Source organism: Chiloscyllium plagiosum, chromosome 4 (assembly GCF_004010195.1).
Source record: "Chiloscyllium plagiosum isolate BGI_BamShark_2017 chromosome 4, ASM401019v2, whole genome shotgun sequence".
Classification (NCBI taxonomy): domain Eukaryota; kingdom Metazoa; phylum Chordata; class Chondrichthyes; order Orectolobiformes; family Hemiscylliidae; genus Chiloscyllium; species Chiloscyllium plagiosum.
In genome coordinates, this window is record NC_057713.1 from 41,916,787 (window position 1) to 41,937,350 (window position 20,564).

The window sequence follows — 20,564 nt, forward strand, 5'->3', positions numbered from 1 at the left end:
ATACGAGTGGAAGTGCACTAGGACCAGGCAGGGGCATTGCACCAGCCCTGACCTAAGCCCTTTCAATCTGCAGCCTGCTGGACTCTATGTGAAGGCCCAAAAACTTCAGCAGCCAGCTTTCAAAGAAGCTGACTGGCTGCTCACCTTCAGGGAGCCCGACAATTTGGAGATTTATCCTCCAACCTCTATTTTCAAGATTGTCGATATGGTCTTGTCAGGCTCAACTCTCGCTCCAGCACCTGGATCCGACTGGATGGGGACTCCATCGCAACTTCCGAAGCCTTAGCTCGGCCCTCCACCTCCTCCAGCCGCTCCCAGAGGCCCTGGATCTCCCACTCATGCTTCTGTAGCATGGACATGATAGGTTGGACCTGGGCACGAATCTCCTTACTGATCTCCTCAATCGCAGTCCCCAAGTCTGTCTATTGCCGCAGCCGATTCCTGTGAGTCTGTCAGGTCCCCGGGGGGTTCAGGAGAGGCTGCTGCTGCTGCTGCTGCTGTGGTCTCTAGTATGCCTGGTGCTGCAGGGGAGTGTCCTCCCTGCTGCTGTTTGCTCACTCCTTTTCCTTTTGGCATCCTTCCCACTCCTTAAAATTAACAAATAGGTGTTCTGTAAGGTTTTAAACAAACTAATTCCACCACATAAGTTGGCCAGGGATGGCAAAAAACACCAGTATGCCTTGGCTGTTAGGCAGAGCTCCCACAACAGTTCTACAGAATCACCATCATCTTGCAGAGTCCATCCCAGCCTGTTTAATATTTGCTCATAAAACAATCCCTCCTCCCTGCAGATCATCAGAGAGAACCTTCCCCAAAATGCCTCCGTTGAAATAATATTTTCTTAAATAAGGGATCCAAAACTGCATAGTACAGAGGAACCTTGATTATCCGAAAATCAGATGGAGATCTCGAGGTCCCAATAGAAACATCACATCAAAGACGTGTTTCCAACAGTGATTGCATCTTTTGTTTACAGTGATTAAACAGGCACCATCTCCAAATGATTGACCTGCCGCACTCTCTTCCCACACTTTCCTGGAGTTTTACAGAGGGGTGCACCCTAAGCTCCCCCCCCACCTTCCCCAGATAATCTCTCCAACATTTGCCCTGTACAGGGCAAACGTGGAACCTGTCAAAAAGATGCAGTAAAAAAAGTTGAGAGACTGTGTGTGTTGTTGTTGGTGTCCAGTCCGACTGCCCCAGAGAGGGGGTGGAGGTGGATGGGGGGACCGCACCATGGTGGCGATGGTTGAGGGGCGGTGTCGGGGGTGGGGGGGCAGGGTTGGGCATGGGGGGGGGGGGCGGCGGCGGCTTTGGATGGGGTTGGGGTCAGCGTCTCGCATGCGGTGCGCTGCTGCAGTCTCCTGAACGGGGAACAGACTTTTAAAAACTCCAAGCCCCAGAGGAAAAGCATTTAAAATCAATTAACAGAATCAGCGATTATCTGAACGAAGTAGTGCCCGCCCATCTCGTTCGGCCACTGCTTACTTACTGTCATTCCTGTTAATCCAGCCACCAGTTCACTTTAACAACTGTATTTCATTTCATTATATTTTCCTTTATTTAACCTAAGCACGTTGTTTCCAACCCGGATTTCTCACCCTCAAACTGAGCATTACGTTTAACACGTCATAATCACTACTTCCTCAGGTTTTTTGTTTTATTCTGAGGTAATTTATTAAACCTGTCTCATTACTAGACCCAAGAGAGGTCCATGACATATTGCTCTAGGAAATTAATGCAACATATTACCATAGCTATCCTTTAAAATTGATTTACCCAATTAAGATTAAAAAGTTACCCATAATTAGTGCTCTATTCTTTTTAGATGCTCCTATTATTTGTTGCTTTATAGGCTTTCCTACAGAGTATTGTTTAGTGGTCTATACAATACTCCGACCAATAATTTCTTTCCCTTGCTTTTTTTTTTAAGCCTCCGCCCAAATGGACTCCACGTAGTCCGAGCTGAGATAGTCTCTCACAATTGGTTTTGTGAAGGGCAGGTCGTGCCTCACAAACCTTATTGAATTCTTTGAAAAGGTGACGAAGGAGGTGGATGAGGGGCAAGCCTGTACAAGCAGGACGGGTTGCACCTGAACCAGAAGGGCACCAATATCCTGGGGGGTAGGTTTGCTAGCACTCTGGGGGGTGGTTTAAACTAATTTGGCAGGGGGATGGGATCCAGCTATTTTTCAGGATGTCCAAGAATGTAGGGAAGCTGTGGAGAAGGTAGTACTGACAGGGAATACTTGCGGACACAGAGATGGGCTCAAGTATGTATACTTCAACGCAAGGAGTATCAGAAATAAGGTGGGTGAACTTAAGGCGTGGATCAGTACTTGGGACTACGATGTTGTGGCCATCACGGAAATGTGGATAGAAGGGGGACAGGAATAGTTTGTTGGAGGTTCCAGGTTACAGATGTTTCAGTAAGATTGGTGGTGGTGGTGGGGGGGTGGCGGCAAAAGAGGGGGGTGGCGTTGCTAATTAGAAATGGTATAACGGCTGCAGAAAGGCAGTTCGAGGAGGATCTGCCTTTGGAGGTAGTATGGGCTGAAGTCAGAAATAGGAAAGGAGCAGTCACCTTGTTGGGTGTTTACTATAGGCCCCCCAATAGCAGCAGAGATGTGGAGAAACAGATTGGGAAACAGATTTTGGAAAGGTGCAGAAGCCACAGGGTAGTAGTCATGGGTGATTTCAACTTCCCAAATATTGATTGGAAGCTCTTTAGATCAAGTAGATTGGACGAGACGGTGTTTGTGCAGTGTGTCCAGGAAGCTTTTCTAACTCAGTATGTAGATTGTCCGACCAGAGGGGAGGCCATATTGGATTTGGTACTTGGTAACGAACCGGGACAAGTGATGGGCTTGTTAGTGGGTGAGAAATTTGGTGATGGTGACCACAATTCTGTGACTTTCACCTTGGTTATGGAGAGAGATAGGTGTGTGCAACAGGGCAGGTTTTACAATTGGGGGGAAGGGTAAATACGATGCTGCAAGACAGGATCTGAGGAGCATAAATTGGGAGCATAGGCTGTCAGGGAAGGGTGTCATTGAAATGTGGAACTTTTTCAAGTAACAGATACGACGTATCCTTGATATGTATGTACCTGTCAGGTAGTAAAGAGATGGTCATGTGAGGGAATCTTGTTTGACGAGGGAGGTTGAATGTCTTGTAAAGAGGCTTACATAAGGTTGAGGAAACAAGGTTCAGACAGTGTTGGAGGGATACAGGATAGCCAGGAGGGAACTGAAGAAAGGGATTACTAGAGCTGAGAGAGGGCATGAAAAATCTTTGGCGGGTAGGACCAAGGCCTTTTATGCGTATGTGAGAAACATGAGAATGACGAGAACGAGGGTAGGTCCGATCAAGGACAGTAGTGGGAGACTGTGTATTGAGTCGGAAGAGATAGGAGAGGTCTTGAATGAGTACTTTTCTTCAGTATTTACAAATGAGAGGGATCGTATTGTTGAAGAGGAGAGTATGAAATGGACTGGTAAGCTAGAGGAGATACTTGTTAGGAAGGAAGATGTGTTGGGCATTTTGAAAAACTTGAGGATAGACAAGTCCCCCGGGCCTGACGGGATATATCCTAGGATTATGTGGGAAGCAAGAGAGGAAATTGCAGAACCATTGAAGACGAAAAGATCATTGCCACTGTCAATGGGGGTGGTGCCAGGGGACTGGAAAGTGGCGAATGTTGTGCCCCTGTTCAAACGAGGGAATAGGGATAACCCCGGGAATTACCGGCCAGTTAGTCTTACTTCGGTGGTAGGCAAAGTAATGGAAAGGGTACTGAGGGATAGGATTTATGAGTATCTGGAAAGACACTGCTTGATTAGGGACAGCCAGCACGGATTTGTGAGGGGTAGGTCTTGCCTTACAAGTCTTATTGAATTCTTTGAGGAGGTGACCAAGCATGTGGATGAGGGTAGAGCAGTGGATGTAGTGTACATGGATTTTAGTAAGGCATTTGATAAGGTTCCCCATGGTAGGCTTATGCAGAAAGTCAGGAGGATAGTGGGAAGTTTGGCCAGTTGGATAGAGAACTGGCTAACTGGTCGAAGTCAGAGAGTGGTGGTAGATGGTAAATATTCAGCCTGGAGCCCAGTTACAAAATGGAGTTCCGCAGGGATCAGTTCTGGGCCCTCTGCTGTTTGTAATTTTTATTAATGACTTGGAAGAGGGAGTCGAAGGGTGGGTCAGTAAATTTGCAGACGATACAAAGATTGGTGGAGTTGTGGATAGTGAGGAGGGCTGTTGTCAGCTGCAAAGGGACTTAGATATGATGCAGAGCTGGGCTGAGGAGTGGCAGATGGAGTTCAACCCTGCCAAGTGTGAGGTTGTCCATTTTGGAAGAACAAATAAGAATGCGGAATACAGGGTTAATGGTAGGGTTCTTAGTCAGGTGGAGGAACAGAGGGATCTTGGGGTCTATGTACATAGATCTTTGAAGGTTGCCACTCAGGTGGATAGAGTTTGTAAGAAGGCCTATGGAGTATTATCGTTCATTAGCAGAGGGATTGAATTCAAGAGTCGTGAAGTGATGTTGCAGCTGTACAGGACTTTGGTTAGGCCACATTTGGGGTACTGTGTGCAGTTCTGGTCGCCTCACTTTAGGAAGGATGTGGAAGCTTTGGAGAGGGTGCAGAGGAGATTTACCAGGATGTTGCCTGGAATGGAGAGGAAGTCGTACGAGGCTAGGTTGAGAGTTCTCGGCCTTTTCTCGTTGGAACGGCGAAGGATGAGGGGTAACTTGGTAGAGGTTTATAAGATGATCAGAGGTATAGATAGAGTAGACAGTCAGAAACTTTTTCCCCGGGTACAACAGAGTGTTACAAGGGGACATAAATTTAAGGTGAAGGGTGGAAGGTATAGGGGAGATGTCAGGGGTGGGTTCTTTACCCACAGAGTGGTGGGGGCATGGAATGCGCTGCCTGTGGGAGTGACAGAGTCAGAATCATTGGTGACCTTTAAGCGGCAATTGGATAGGTACATGGGTAGGTGCTTAAGCTAGGACAAATGTTCGGCACAACATCGTGGGCCGAAGGGCCTGTTCTGTGCTGTATTGTTCTATGTTCTATGTTCTAAAGGTATAGATACATGAAATAATAAAGATTAAAGGCTAATAAAAATCAAGATCTAGAAGTTTTGCTCCAATGATAGAGATCTCTGTCTACATCACTTTTTTTATATTTGCTCACAGGATGCAAGTTCAATTAGCATTGAGAAGGTGATGGTGAGCTGCCTTCTTGAGCTGTTGCAGTACATTTGATTTTAGTAGACCCACAATACCTTTAGGGGGGATTTCTAAGATTTTGACCTAATGACACTGAAGGAACGACATATTTTTAAGTCTGGATGCGGAGTGGTTTGGAAGACAACTTACAGGTGGTGGTATTCCCATGTATCTGCTGCACTTGTCCTTCTTGATTTAGCAGTTGAGAGTTCAAAGGGTGTTGAATTTCTGCAGTGCATCTTGCAGATGGTACACACTGCTCCTACTGAGTATCAGTGTTTGAGGCAGTAGATGTTATGGATGTGGTGTCAATCAAGCTATCCTCAATGGCATCAAGCTTCTTGTGTACTGTTGGAGCTATACTCATCCAAACAAAAGAGAATTTTCAATCACATTCCCGACTTGTGCTTATAGATAATGGGCAGGCTTTGGAAAATCAGGAAACACATTATTTGCTGCAAGATTCCAAGTGTCTAACGTACTCTTGTAGCCACAGAATGAATATAACTAGCCCAGTTTAATGGTAACTATCAGAATGTTAAAGTGAGGTGTTCAATGATATCAAGGGCAATGGTTAGATTATCTTTTGTGGGGGATGGCCATTGCCCAATACTTTTGCGGAGCGAATGTTACTTGCAACTTGCCAGCCAGATTAAAAAAAAAACTATTGGACCCTTTGCAGTATCAAGTAGGGAACATCCCCACTTCTGACCTTATGATACAGGGAAGGTCATTGTTGATGCAACTGAAGATGGCTGGACCAGAGGGACTATCCTGAAGAAATCTGCCAGAGGTGTCACTGAGTTGAGATAGAGTCAAAGTCAGAGTCCTATAGCATGGAAACAGGCCCATCAGACCAACTTACCTGTGCAGACAAGGTTTCCTTAATTGAACTAGTCCCATTTGCCTCAGTTTGGCTCACATTCCTCCAAACATTTCCTATCCTTTCCTATGTTTTTCAAATGTTATAAAGGCACCTACCTCTACCACTTCTTCTGGAAGCTCATTCCATACAACCGCCCTGTGTAGAAAGGTGCCCCTCAAGGTCTCTTAAATCTTTCCTCTCTCACCTTAAATCTATGTTCTATAGTTTTGGACCCCCTATCCTGGGGAGAAGACCTTGGCTATCCACCTTATGTCCCTCATGATTTTATGAGCCTCCTATGCTCCAGCAAAAAGAAAAGAACCCAGCCTATTCAGCCTCTCCTTATAACTCAAATCTTCCAGTGTTGGTAACATCCAAAGTCTTTTTTTTTAAAAAAAAGATACACCTTTTTCAGTTTAATAACATCCTTCCTATAGTAGGGTGTCTAGAATTGCACACAGCACTCCAAATGTGGCTTTACCAATGTCTTGTACAACTGTAACATGATGTCACAACCTCTGTATAAAGATGACTGACCTCAAACAACCAGAAAGATCTTCCTGCGTACCAGGTATTTCTTGAACCAGTGCAGAGATCCACCTCACCCTCTGAGTCCTACTGACTCCGGTTTGATAGAGCTTCTTAATGGCACACTTGATCAAATGTGGCCTTGTTGACAAGGCCAGTCAGTTTCAGTTCCCTCTGGAACTCAGCTCTTTCGTCCATATAGGTTCAGAGCAATAAGTTGCTCCTTCTAAAAGGTTACATTCTAATTCTAAAGCGTTATTTTCAACTTGAAACATCCGTTGTTTCACTTTCTACCTATGCTGCCAGACCTGCTGAATATTTGCAACACATCTTGTTTTCTAGCACCTTATGGCTGGTTTACACCTCAACTCCAACTTTCCATCTAGAGTTGTGTATGCAATTTTGGTATCCTTACCCCAAAAAGGATAGTATTGCATCCCTCTATTGCAAGAAAGGTTCATCAGACTTGCTCCCCCAGGATAATTATGAAGACAGATTGGACAAACTGAGATGTTTTCTATAGCATTTCAAAGAATGATGTGATCTTATTGAAACCTACGAAATTCTTAAAGCTTTAGACATGTTAGATACTTTTCCCTGGTTGGGAATCTAGAACCAGGGAGTACTTTTTAAAAAAACAACAAGATCCATTTAGGACTTCTACGAGGAAGTTTTATTTTTACTCAGTGGATAGTGAATCTTTGGAACTCCCAGGTCTTCCAGAGGGCTGTGGGTTGAGATTGATACATTTGATTTTCACTGGCATTAAAAGTTAAGGGATACTGCAGGTACAAATCAGCTAAGAGTTTGATCAGGCTTGGCTGGCTGAATGGCAATGTCTTAACTCTATAAACCTTCGTTTTGATTACACTCGACAACTAGGCATCTGTATTGGTAGAGAATTCCAAAGTTCAGAACCCTTTGAGTGAAGTAGTTTCTCATCTCAATCCTGAATGGTTGACATTTTTTCTGAAATGTATGTTTCAGGTTTCCTAATAAAGGGACGCTTTCAGTATCCACCTTGTCAAGCCCCCTAAGAATTGTATGTTTCAATTAGATCACATCTCATTCTTCTCAACTCTACAGAAAATAGTTCTAGTCTCCATAATCACCCCATATAAAACAATCCCTTTAACATAGAAATCAGTCCAGTGAAAATATATTGCTCTCTCAGGGAGAAGTAGGTTCTTCCTTGAAGATTAAACCATACATGGAATTCTTGGTGTGACATTACTAATACCTACATAATAGTTGAAAGACTTCTTTACTCATATGTTTGTGACAAAAGCTCACATACAGTTTCATTTGCCTCCCTAAAGGCTTCTGATACATGCAGGTTACCTTTGAGTTTCATGTGCAAGGACACACATGTTCCTTTGAATACAAACATTTATTAGATGCTCACCATTCAAGTGTATTTTGCTCTTATTTTTCCAAATGAAGTGGGTAACTTCACATCTTTCCTCATTGTATTGCATTTGCTAGGTTCTTACTCACTTACACAATATATCATATGCTTCTGCAGCCTCACAGCATCCTTCTCACTGCGCAGATTTCCACCAAACTTTTTATTGTTTCGAGATTTGTAAGGGAGTGAAAGGGTATAAGGGTGAATGGAAAAGTAAAGTTGAGGCTACGAAAAGATCAGCCACAACCTTATCCAAATTTGAATGTACAGATACAAATGAGACAAAACAGTCATTCCACTCTTTAATTTGTTCTGTCATTTGATATATCACACTCAGTTCCCTGGTACAAATCATCAATAAAGAATATAAAAATAGCGGAGGATAAAACCGTGTTCCTTGCAATATCCCATTAGTTTCTTCCTACCTATTCAAAAAAAGATCCCACTTATTCTCTTTCCATAAACCAATTCTTAATTCACTCATGGGATGTGGGGAATACTGGCTGGGTAATCCATTTTTGCACTTCCTCTATGCTTTTGAAAAGGTGCTTGGCGTAAGTACAGCCACCATGTCATTAGGGAGGTAGTTCCAGGAATTTGACCTAATAATATTGAAGACAAAGCACTGTATTTCCATGTCAGGATGGAGAGTGGCATAATATAAACCGATAATCCTTTAGTCCCAATTTGACTAATATTTTTTTTTTGAAAATATAAATACACAACATTCACTGAATTCCCCCTTTCCTATCTTCAATGTTACATCCTTAAAATATTCCCAATAGTTTAGTCGAACATGACTTCCCGTACATAAGGTATGTGTTGTCAATGCTTGATCATAAGTGTTCTGTTTTAAACTACCTAAACTTTGACTCTTAAATTTTCTTCAATGCTGAGGTTAGGTGAACTGGCCTATGTTTTTTCTCTTCCTCCTTTGTTAAATTGTAGAATTATGTTTGCTACCTTCTAAATCCTTGGAAAATGTAATTAAACCCAAGGAATTTTGAAAGAACAAAAATCAATGTATGCACTATCCCTGCAGTTACTTATTTCAAAAATACTTTTAACATCCAATATATTTTAAAGGACATTTTAAGTGCAAGATACATTAGCCAATTCTCTGCAGGTCAAAGACTAAAAGATTGGAATAAAGTAATTTGTTGATCCTTTGCTAATATGAAGTAACAGTACTGATTGAAAGAAAACGTACAAGCTGAAGTGAATTTTAGAAATGCTCATTTCAGTTCCTACAATCCATTTTTGAAATTTGAGGTTATCAGTATGGTGTTAAAACGATAAAATATTAGTAATTGCACAAGAGTAGAAAATTAACCATGATAAATTAAACAAAATTGACTCTTTTTAAGAGCAGGAAGCAATTCTTTAGCAATCTAAATCATCACTAGGTTTTTCAATTATTATGTTTGTGGAAATGGTGTAAGAATCTACTTCAAATAGCCTAATCCCCACTGCAAATAAAAAAATCCAAAGAACTGTGAATGCTAGATATCAGAAACAAAAGGAGTAATTACTGGAAAAACTCAGTGGGTCTGGCAGCATTTGCTGAGAGAATACAAGTTAATGTTTCAGGTCCAGTGGCCTTCTTCAGAACTGATTGTAACTAGAAAAAGAGAAGAGGTAAGGGGACGTGGAAGGCGTCACTATCCAACTGATTTTCTTCTTCTCTCGGGTGTCAATCTCCAAATATCACTTACCCTTTGTTGAAGCAAGTGTTAAGTGGATTAGTTTTAACTAAGAGTTATTTGTTGTTAGTTCACAATCTATATGGATTTCAGTAAGGTCATTGATCAGGGTTCACATGATAGGCTGCTCTGGAAGGTGAGCTCACATGGAATCCAGGACGAGCTGGCAAATTGGATACAAACTGGCTTGATGATAGGAAGCAGAGAATAATAGTGGAAGGATGCTTGTCAGACTGGAGGCCTGTGACTAATGGAGTGCCTCAGGGATTGGTGCTGGGCCCATTACTGTTTGCTAACTAATTTTTGATTTGGATGAGAATGTACAAGGCATGATTAATAAGTTTACAGATGACACTAAAATAGGTGGGAATCATGGACACGGAGGAAGGATAACGAGAGTCCAGAGACAGTATATTCCTGCCAGGGTGAAAGGAAAGGCTGGTAGGTGTAGGGAATGCTGGATAACTAAAGAAATTGAAGATTTGGTTAAGAAAGAGAAGGAAGTATATGTCAGGTCAATAGATCGAATGAATCCTTTGAGTATAAAGGCAGTAGGAATATACTTAAGAGGGAAATCAGGAGGGCACATGAGATAGTTTTGGCAAATAGAGTTAAGGAGAATCCAAAGGGTTTTTACAAATACATTAAGGACAAAAGGGTAACTAGGGAGAGAATAGAGCCCCTCAATGATCAGCAAGGCAGCCTTTGTGTGAAGCCGCTGGAGATGGGGGAAGATACTAAATGAGTATTTTGCATCAGTGGTTACTGTGGAAAGGTCATGGAAGATATAGAATGTAGGGAAATAGATGGTGACATCTTGAAAAGTGTCCATATTACAGGAGAGGAAGTGCTGGATGCCTTGAAACACATAGAAGTGGATAAATCCCCAGGATCTGATCAGGTGTACCCTAGACCTCTGTGGGAAGCTCGGGAAGTGATTGCTAGGCCCCTTGCCGAGATATCATCAATAGTCACAGGTGAGGTGCCGGAAGATTGGAGGTTGACTTACGTGGTGCCACTGTTTAAGAAGGGTGGCAAGAACAAGCCAGAGAACTATAGACCAATGAACCTGACATTGGTGGTAGGAAAGTTGTTGGAGGGAGTCTTGAGGGACAGGATGTACATGTATTTGGAAAGACAAGGACTGATTAGGGATAGTCAACATGGCTTTGTGCATGGGAAGTCATGTCTCACAAACATGATTGAGTTTTTTTGAAGTAGTAACAAAGAGGGCAGAGCAGTGGACATGATCTATATGAACTTCAGTAAGGCGTTCGACAAGGTTCCTCATGGGAGACTGGTTAGCAAGGTTAGAGCTCATGAAATACAGGAGAACTAGCCATTTGGATACAGAACTGGCTCAAAAGGTAGAAGACAGAAGGTGGTGGTGGAGGGTTGTCTTTCAAACTGGAGGACTGTGACCAGTGGAGTGCCACAAGGGTCAGTGCTGGGTCCACTACTTTTCGTCGCTTATAAGTGATTTAAATGTGTGCGTAAGAGGTATAGTTAGTAAGTTTGCAGATGACACCAAAATTGGAGGTGTAGTGGACAGTGAAGAAGGTTACGTCAGATTACAACAGGATCTTGATCGGATGGGCCAATGGGCTGAGAAGTGACAGATGGAGTTTAAAATTAGATAAATGTGAGCTGCTGCATTTTGGGAGTGTAAATATTTGCAGGACTTATACACTTAAATGGTAAGGTCCTAAGTAGTGTTGCTCAACAAAGAGACCTTGGCGTTCAGGTTCATAGCTCCTTGAAAGTGTGTAGATAGATTGTTAGGATAGTGAAGGTGGCATTTGGTTTACTTTCCTTTATTAGTCAGACTATAGAGTACAGGAGTTGGGAGGTCATGTTGAGGTCATTGGTTAGGCCACTGTTGGAATATTGCTTTCAATTCCAGTCTCCTCCCTATCGAAACGATGTTGTGAAACTTGAAAGGGTTCAGACAAGATTTACAAGCATGTTGCCAAGGTTGGAGGAATTGAGCTATAGGGAGAAGTTGAATAGGCTGGGGTGGTTTTCCCTAGAGCTTCAAAGGCGGAGGGGTGACCTTACAAAGATTTATAAAATCATAATTTATCATGGATTGGATAAATAGAAAATGGCTCTTCCCCGGGGTGGGGGAGTCCAGAACTAGAGGACATAGGTTGAGAGGAAAGATACAAAAGAGACCAAAGGGGCAACTTTTTCACAGAGGGTGGTACATGTATGCAATCAGCTGCCAGAGGAAGTGGTGGAGGTTAGTACGATTGCAACATTTAAAAGGCATCTGGATGGGTATATGAATAGGAAGGATTGAAGGATATGGGCCGGTGCTGGCAGGTGGGACTCGATTGGGTTGGCATGAACGAATTGGACCAAAGGGTCTGTTTCTGTGCTGTACATCTCTATGACTCGAACAGAAACTGCAGCAGGATCCTAATCAGCTGGAGAAGTGGGCTGAGAAATGGCAAGGGGAGCTTAATATAAAAAAGTGTGAGGTCTTGCATTTTGTAAAGTCAAATCAAGGTAGGTGTTTCATGGTGAATGGTAGGGCCTTAAGGAGTGTAGGGGTAACAGAGGGATTTTGGAGTTCAGGTTCACAGTTCTCTAAACGTGGAGTCACAGGTAGATAGGGCATTGAAGAAGGCTTTGACACACTGACTTTCAGTTAGGGCACTGAGTACAGAAGTTGGGAAGTCATGTTGTAGGACATTGGGTGAGGCTACACCTGGGAGTATTGTATTCAGTTTAGGTCACCTTGCTTTCAGAAGGATGTTATTAAACTGCAAAGAGTGCAGAAGAAATTTATAAGGATGTTGCCAGGACTTAATGATCTGAGCTATAGGAGGAGGTTGGACAACTTAGCATGTTTTTCTTTAGAGTGTAGGAGACTGAGGCGGGATCGTAAAGAAGTGTATAAGATCATGAGAGACATGGAAAATGTGAATGCACTCAGTCTTTTTGCCAGGGTTGGGGATTCGAAGATATCAGTAAAGTTAAAGGGAAAAGAATAAAAGGGAACCTGTGTTTTACACAGTGGGTGGTACACACATGGAATGAGCAGCTAGTGAAAATGGTTGCGGTAGGTACATTAACAACGTTTAAAAAGGTATTTGGACAAATACATGGATAGGAAGGGATTAGAAGGACATGGGCCAAGTGCAGGAAATGGCGTTAGCACAGACAGATATTTTGGTTGGCATGGACCAGTTTGGGCCAAAGGCCCGTCTCCATGCTATAGAACTCTATGACTCTATAATTATTTAATTGTAGCTAGAATCTGTTTCTTACAGATAAATAGTCATCCTTATTGAGTACAGAAACCTGTTCCATGCTGTCATTTTGGGATTAAAACACAGATAAATTGAGAAATTGTATATACTTTTATAAGAGCCTAATTTTTTGGACAATATGGGAATGGCAATGCTTGATTTCTAATGTGATACCCCAGTGAGATATGAAAGTTTATGAATCTTAAATACAGGGAATGAAATGTAATACAAATGCTTAAACAAAATATTAGAACTTTATATGGTCTATGTTTAAAACTTCCATACGATTACATAATTTTTCATAAATATAAAGTCTAATAATTCCTTATGCACACTGAACATACCTTTTTCAACTTGGTTATGGAACCATATTTCTTCAAAGGTTCTACAACTTTGGCTTCTAGCCTTTCAACCTATGCAACCAAAAGGCAAATTGTAAACAGATTAAGAATCAGAGTCATACAGCATAGAAACAGGATCTTCAGCCCACCATATCTATGCCAATATACAAACATTATACTACACAAATCCCATTTATTTGCATATAGTCCATAGTCTACTGTGCCTCAGCATTTTAAGTACTCACCTAGATGCTTAAATGTTGCAAGAGTACCCGCCTCAACCAACCCCTCAGGCAGCGCATTCCGTATGTTACCATAAAAATTTTTTTTCCAGATCTCTAAACCACTTTCTTCTCACCTTGAACTTATGTGCTCTGGTCTCAGATACACCTGCCATGGGGAAAGAGATTAGCATGATCTACTCTATTTCTGCCTTTCAATTTTGTAAACCTCAATCAAGTTCCATCTCACTCCTCTGCTCCAAAGAAAATAAATCCAGCCTATCCAGTTTCTCTATCTTTTCCTGAAACTTTTCACCCCAGGCAACAATCTCCTCTGCACTCTCTCCATGGCAAGTAGAACTGAAATTTGCTTTCTAACTTGATGTAATGTGACTGATTTGCTTAATTAGAACATTAAAAATTACATAGATAAAAACTGCACTTCAAAAAATTTATTCCCACTGACAACTCAAGAAAGTGGATGTGAGCCCACAGTCCATTGGCTAGGCATTTTAGAGGCTGCTGCACAAATGGATGAATTTTATTTTTTTTAGAATCAGAATTCAAAGAGTCACTTTTACTCATTACATGAATGCAGCTAATGGCAAATGTAATATTTCACTGCCACCAACCATATTTGTATATACAAATGGCCAGAACTGGCAATGGACATTTTTGTGGGTCTACCTGATGTGTATTCAGAACAATGACCGCCACATTGACTTTGTAAGCAAAAATACAGCATATCTAATATACCATGCTGTTCTAAAGCCAATTTATGATACAAATGCACAGATATATTCACTCAGACTAAGTAAAATGAGGACTGCAGATTGGAGTCGATAGCGTGGTGCACAGCAGGTCAGGCAGCATCCGATGAATCAGGCAGCATCATTCCTGATGAAGGGCTTTTGCTCAATATGTCAATACTCCTCCTCCTTGGATGCTGCCTGACGTGCAATGCTTTGCCAGCAACACACTATCCCTATATTCACTCAGGTCATTTTATGGCTCACAAGTACATATGCCACCTGTCCCTGAACACTACATCTTATCAGAAAATGGGGAAATTCTAAGACGGCGAACTTTTGAAGTGCCATGGTGTCGTTTACTGCATATTTGGCTAACCAAGGTGGGTGCCTCAGTTAATTGCTTCGCGTGGAAGATAACACTTCCAAAGATGAAGTACTCCATTAGTATCTGAAACGTTAGGCTGGATTTTGTACTCAAGTCTCAGGTGTGGACCTTAATACTCTCAATCTCATACTATCAACTGCGTCATAACTGGAGAAAGCAGAATAGTAGGACACACATTGAAAAAAGCTAAACCTAAATAACAGAAAGGAATTAAAATGTTTTACATGAGGCATATTCAAAAATAAAAATATTCATTGAATTGTTTGGTAATTTATACATTCAGTATTGTTGGAAAAAGGCAATTTTGTCAAAATTTTTCATCTTGCACTCATCTGGAAAATGTGCAAGAATACCAACCTTTACATTGTATGATTGTTTGGCAAATAGAGTCGGATTGATACATTCTCCATGACACTGGCTGTACCAGAGTTAACTTGCCAACCAATCAGTATTCTCTTCTCATACAGCAACTCTAATTCGGTTTGTTTTCCTCTTAAACAGAGATCTTCCAAATGGTTTTGATAAATCCAAAACAAAACATTTTATTAAAATTTGTCTTTTTTTGTCCAACAAGTCAGTCATCGCTCTTCATTTGTGGGAAGAGATCAAAATTAGAGGCTTATAAAGCTAAAACACAAATAAATTAAAAAAAAAGGGACATTCTAGAGAAATATCTTTAATAAAAAGAGTTTAAAAAATGCAGAACTCTCAACCTATAGGAGTATTTGAAACAATTAACATCGATGTGTTTCAGATAATCCTAGATAAATGCATGCAAGGGTTAGATAAAGATGGTTCATTAAGCAGAAGACCAGTTAAATCTGTTGGGGCAAATTGGATGTTTCTGAGCTCTAAGTTATGCCTGTATTTTTAAATCTAGGATCCTTAAATAATTTCTGGGTTTCATGATGCAAATAATTAGAATTCTAAAATTCCATTAAATGTTTTCAAAGACAAAACTTCCAATTAATCAGCATCTAAGTGTTTGAAAATGACCTCAGGTCAATAGTGTAAAAAAAAACAGAAATATAGCCCAAATTGTTTTTATTTGCACCCCTTCTTCTTGATTAGGTACAGCAGAAGTTTGCTGGTGGACAACATTCTTTTTGATTTTAGCACAAATTACAGAATCGCAAAGTAGTTACAGCATAAAAAAATGTAATATGAACTCTTTTGCCATTGCTTGCTCTCCAAATGAACAATTTACCTAATGCTACTCCTTTGCCCTCTCCCCAGTGCCCTACATAAATTTTCCTTTTCAGATAATAATCCAACTCCTTGAGTGCATTAATTAAAATCTGCCTACAGTCTGCACATTCCAGACACGGGCGGCACAGTGGCACACGCCAGGGACCCGTGTTCAATTCCCACCTCAGGCAATTGTCTGTATGGAGTTTGCACATTCTCCCAGTGTCTGCGTGGGTTTCCTCCGGGTGCTCAGATTTCCTCCTACAGTCCAAAAATGTGCAGGTTAGGTGAACTGGCCATGCTAAATTGCCCGTAGTGTTAGGTGAAGGGGTAAATGTCGTGGAATGGGTCTGGGTGAGTTGCTCTTCGGAGGGTCGGTGTGGACTTGTTGGGCTGAAGGGCCTGCATCCACACTGTAAGTAATCTAATCTAATCTAATTATAAACTCTTGCTATTGTCATTGCTTCCTTCCTAAAGTGTAAAACTAGATGCAGTTCTCCAGTTGAGGCCACACCATTATTCTATATAAAACTTAATATAAAAAAAACTTATTTTTGTATACGATATGACTGTCAGTAATAAGATATTTTCATAACCGTACCCTCTCAACCTTTCCTGACACCTTCAATGATTAACGTGCGTAAATACAGAGGTCCCTCTCCTCCTGCACTCCTTTTAGAACATCTCTCATCGCTTACTGCCAACATGAATTACTTCACAACTCTAACTTCAGATGAATACTGGCCATTGTCCCAATTTCAACTTCCATTCTTAGAATCCTTCTGATTTGGAGTGGGACTGATAATTGATGCTGAATAACAGCTGTTGCTTCATAGATAAAGCAAAAGATTTCAAAATATCTAGTAGTAAAAAAAGTGACTTAACTCCATTATAGCAAACTTTATGCAGATCAAAATCAGGTGTTAAAAGACAGTGTTGTAACATGTATACCGATAAATGCAAAAATGTTGAGAATGCATTTAGCAAATATTTTCAGCAACTCACCTCTGCATGTCGATAATCTTGAATTAAAGCAAAGTGATCTGCAAAGCTACTTAGACCATATTTTACATTAGGCGTTTCTGTTTCAGAGTAATCTCGGAGTTCTTTAACCAGGAGGTCAGATTTATCACGTAGTCTTGCAGTTTTCCTTACATAGGCTGCAAATAAGGTGCAGATCTCACCAAAGTGCTTTTCCACATTTGCAACAGTGCTCTGAATATATTTTGTTTGACTGTCTCTGGAAAAGAAAAAAGTTTTACTTTTAGAAAGTGCAAAATGATGAATGTTTTAGGAGATAAAAATTGTCATAGAGGATCTCTTCCATGCCTTGTTGGATGTTGTGATTAGTAATTGTGATGTCAACCTTGCTTTTTCTTTTAGCAATGTTGCAGAAATCCAGATAGTTGACAAATGTGACAAATTCATGAATTGCAGTGGGGATAATTCAGGAGAAAGTGAATCAGATGTCTCTTGCTCAACTTTATCCATTGTCCACTCCATCAGCAAGCTAATTTTGCTGGGATCAAACTTTTCGTACTACATCATTTAGCTTCAAGTCATCAATGAAGCTGAAATACTTTGGCTTGAATTCTGCAAGGTTCCTTTGCTGTTCTAAAGTTGGAAGATGTGGAGAAGATGGTGTCAATAGCTGATATTAGCCATTTCTTCATATCACAATCTTCCACCTACACAAAAATTCCTAGTTTTTAAAAATTTCTTGCACATTAGTGATGTTGACTGCACAACTTAGATGACCACAGAAAATTCCAGCACAGAGGAACATGGAGTTCCTCGTGCATAAATCACAAAAAGCTAGTATAAAGTAGAATGGGTGAAAGGGAAGGCAAACTGAATGTTAGTCTTTTCTTCAAAGAGACTGGAGTATAAAAAGACAAGAGGGAAATCCTGCTGAAACCATACAAGGTCACATCTAGAATACTGTAAAATGTTTTGGACCTGTATCCAAGCAAAGATATGCTGGCATAGGAGACAGTCCAAAGAAGCTTCAGTAGGTCGATCCCAGGTACTCATTAGAGTTTACAGGAATAAAAGATTACCTTGCTGAAGCATACATTCTCTTAAGGGTTAGAGGTTGTTTCCCTTTTGGGAGAGTTTAGGACAAAAGGGCATAATCTCAAAGTAAGGGGTTGCCCAAAGAGGAGGATTTTCTTCTCTCAGTGAATCAATTTGTGGAATTCTTTATTGCAAAAAGCTATAGAAATAGTATAGTCAAGGCTGAATTAGAAAGATTTTGAGTTATTAAATGGAAATCAATGACTGTGGGGAAGAGTCAGGAAAGTGGAATGAGGATGGTTTGATCAGTCATGATCCCATTGAACTATATCAGACTCAATGGCTGAATGGTTTACTTTTTGCTCTTGTGTGTTATGGTCTCATTATCTTAGGACCTCCAACTTTTCCTGTGCAATTCAGTGAAGTCTATTGGTACCACCCAGAGGTGGGGACTTATTTTTAAAAACAAAGGGCTCCAAATACCTGTTAATTGCCTGTTAAAAGTTTCAAATTCCCAGACAGGAGTCTTGTCTTCCACACACTCCATCTACACAGCCACAACCACTCAGAATAGCTGGGCCTCTGAGCCTAAGTCAGGGTTGGATGATCCTGAGGAGTTGGGGAATTGGCAACTGGAAGACCTTGGCCTAAATATACCAGAGTCTTTGACCATAAATAAAATGGTCCCCTCCGTGTGGATTGGTGATACTTCTGAGACTCTGCTTTCCTCACCCTCACTGAAAGGTTCAGAAATTCGAGTTTTCTAAATTTTTTTACACTTCAGGAAGGTAATGATTCAAGTCCGAAACATAAAATCTGCACACCCTTCCCACTCTCCACCCCATCCTCTTTAATGAGGAAGGGATCACAAAATAAAAAAGGAGCAGAAGTAGATCATTTATTCCATTGCATCTGCTCTGCCATTTGATGACAGCAGAGGTGATTCGATAATCCTAACTCCACTTTCTTGCCTTTTCCCCATAAACCTTGATTCCCTCCCCAATTAAAAGTCTACATTTTGAATATACTTAATGACCCAGCCTTAACAGTCTTCTGTAAGGAATTCCACTGATTCAATGTCATCCGAGAGAAGAAATTCCTCCTCATCCGTGGTTTAAATGTGCAACCCCTTACTCTGAGATTATGCCGTCTTGTCCTTCACTCTCTCAAGGGCAAACAACCTTTCTGCATCTGCCCTGTCGAGCAGCCAAAGATCTATGTATATTTCAATTACGTCTCCTCATTTTCCTAAATTCCAATGAGTACAGGCTGAACTGATGCAACCTCACCTCATAAGACAAAACATCCATAATTAGTAAAAATATAGGGAACCTTCTCTAGACGGCTGTCAATGCCAGGATATCTTTCCTTAGATAAGGAACCCAGAATGGTTCACGATATTCCTGCTGTGGTCTGACTAGTGTTTTGTCTAGTTTTTGCAAAGTCTCCCTGCCTTTATACTCAATTACCTATAAAACTAAATGCCAACATTCCATTTACCTTCTCACTATCCACTGAATTTAGAGGCTAACATTTCGTGATTCATGCACAAACAGTACCAAACCCTTCTGTTGTTATGCACTTTTCTGCAGTCTTTCAATTAAATAATCTTCAGCTCCTCTGTTCTTCCTGCCAAAGCACAGAACTTCATGTTTTCCCAAGTTATATTTCAGCTGCCAAGTGTTTGTCTACTTGCTTAACTGTCTATATCCCGCAGCAGACTCTGTATTATCCTCATCACTTGCATTCTCACCTATTTTTGTGTCATCCACAATCTTGGCTACAGTACATTCACTTTACTCAACTATGTCATTAATCTACATTGTAAATCATTGTGGCCCTCGCACTCCAGTCATTATACATTACCATCCTGAAAAATGCCCTCCTTAACCCAAACCTATTAATTAGAAAATCCTCTATCCATGCTGAGGTACTACTTCCAACACCATGGGCTCATTGTGGGTGGCACGGTGGCACAGTGGTTAGCACTGCTGCCTCACAGCGCCAGAGACCCGGGTTCAATTCCCGACTCAGGCGACTGACTGTGTGGAGTTTGCACGTTCTCCCCGTGTCTGCGTGGGTTTCCTCCGGGTACTCCGGTTTCCTCCCACAGTCCAAAAGATGTGCAGGTCAGGTGAATTGGCCATGCTAAATTGCCCTTAGTGTTAGGTAATAAGGGGTAAATGTAGGGGTATGGGTGGGTTGCGCTTCAGCGGGTCGGTGTGGACTTGTTGGGCCGAAGGGCCTGTTTCCTCACTGTAAGTAATCTAATCTAATCTTATTAAGTAGTCTGATGTGTGGTACCTTATCACAAATACAAGTTGTCCAACCCCTTAATTCCTTACATCGTGCACATAGGCAGGAGTAAGTCCAGTAGGGGATTTCAAAAGGAGAATTAAATTTTAAATCAATCATCGTAGGTCTGCAAGCACAGCAGTGATCTGTGAACAGGAGTTGGTGTGAGAAACTGCACAGGCAGCATTGTGTTGGATGATTTTACATTTCTGAGTGGAGATGGGGTCAAATGTAAGAGACTTGTCAGGAATATACTAGAATTGTTAAATCTAAACGTAAACAAAAACAGAGGACTCTGTGACATGGATGACAACAGATGAGCTAGTGTAAGGTGGTTAAAGTGATATTCTTTAGATTAGCAGATCT

At 41.2% G+C, this 20,564-nt stretch overlaps 1 protein-coding gene across 1 annotated transcript in view; it reads right to left on the reverse strand.

Moving 5' to 3' along the window:
* cibar1 (CBY1 interacting BAR domain containing 1) overlaps nt 1-20,564 on the reverse strand; it is a 76,558-nt gene that overhangs the window by 54,956 nt on the left and 1,038 nt on the right. Inside the window, exons 2-3 of the mRNA XM_043688077.1 lie at nt 16,893-17,127; nt 13,345-13,413 (exon numbers count right to left, since the gene is read on the reverse strand). Of these exons, the coding sequence (XP_043544012.1) occupies nt 13,345-13,413; nt 16,893-17,127 (304 nt within the window). The remainder of the gene's footprint in view (nt 1-13,344; nt 13,414-16,892; nt 17,128-20,564) is intronic.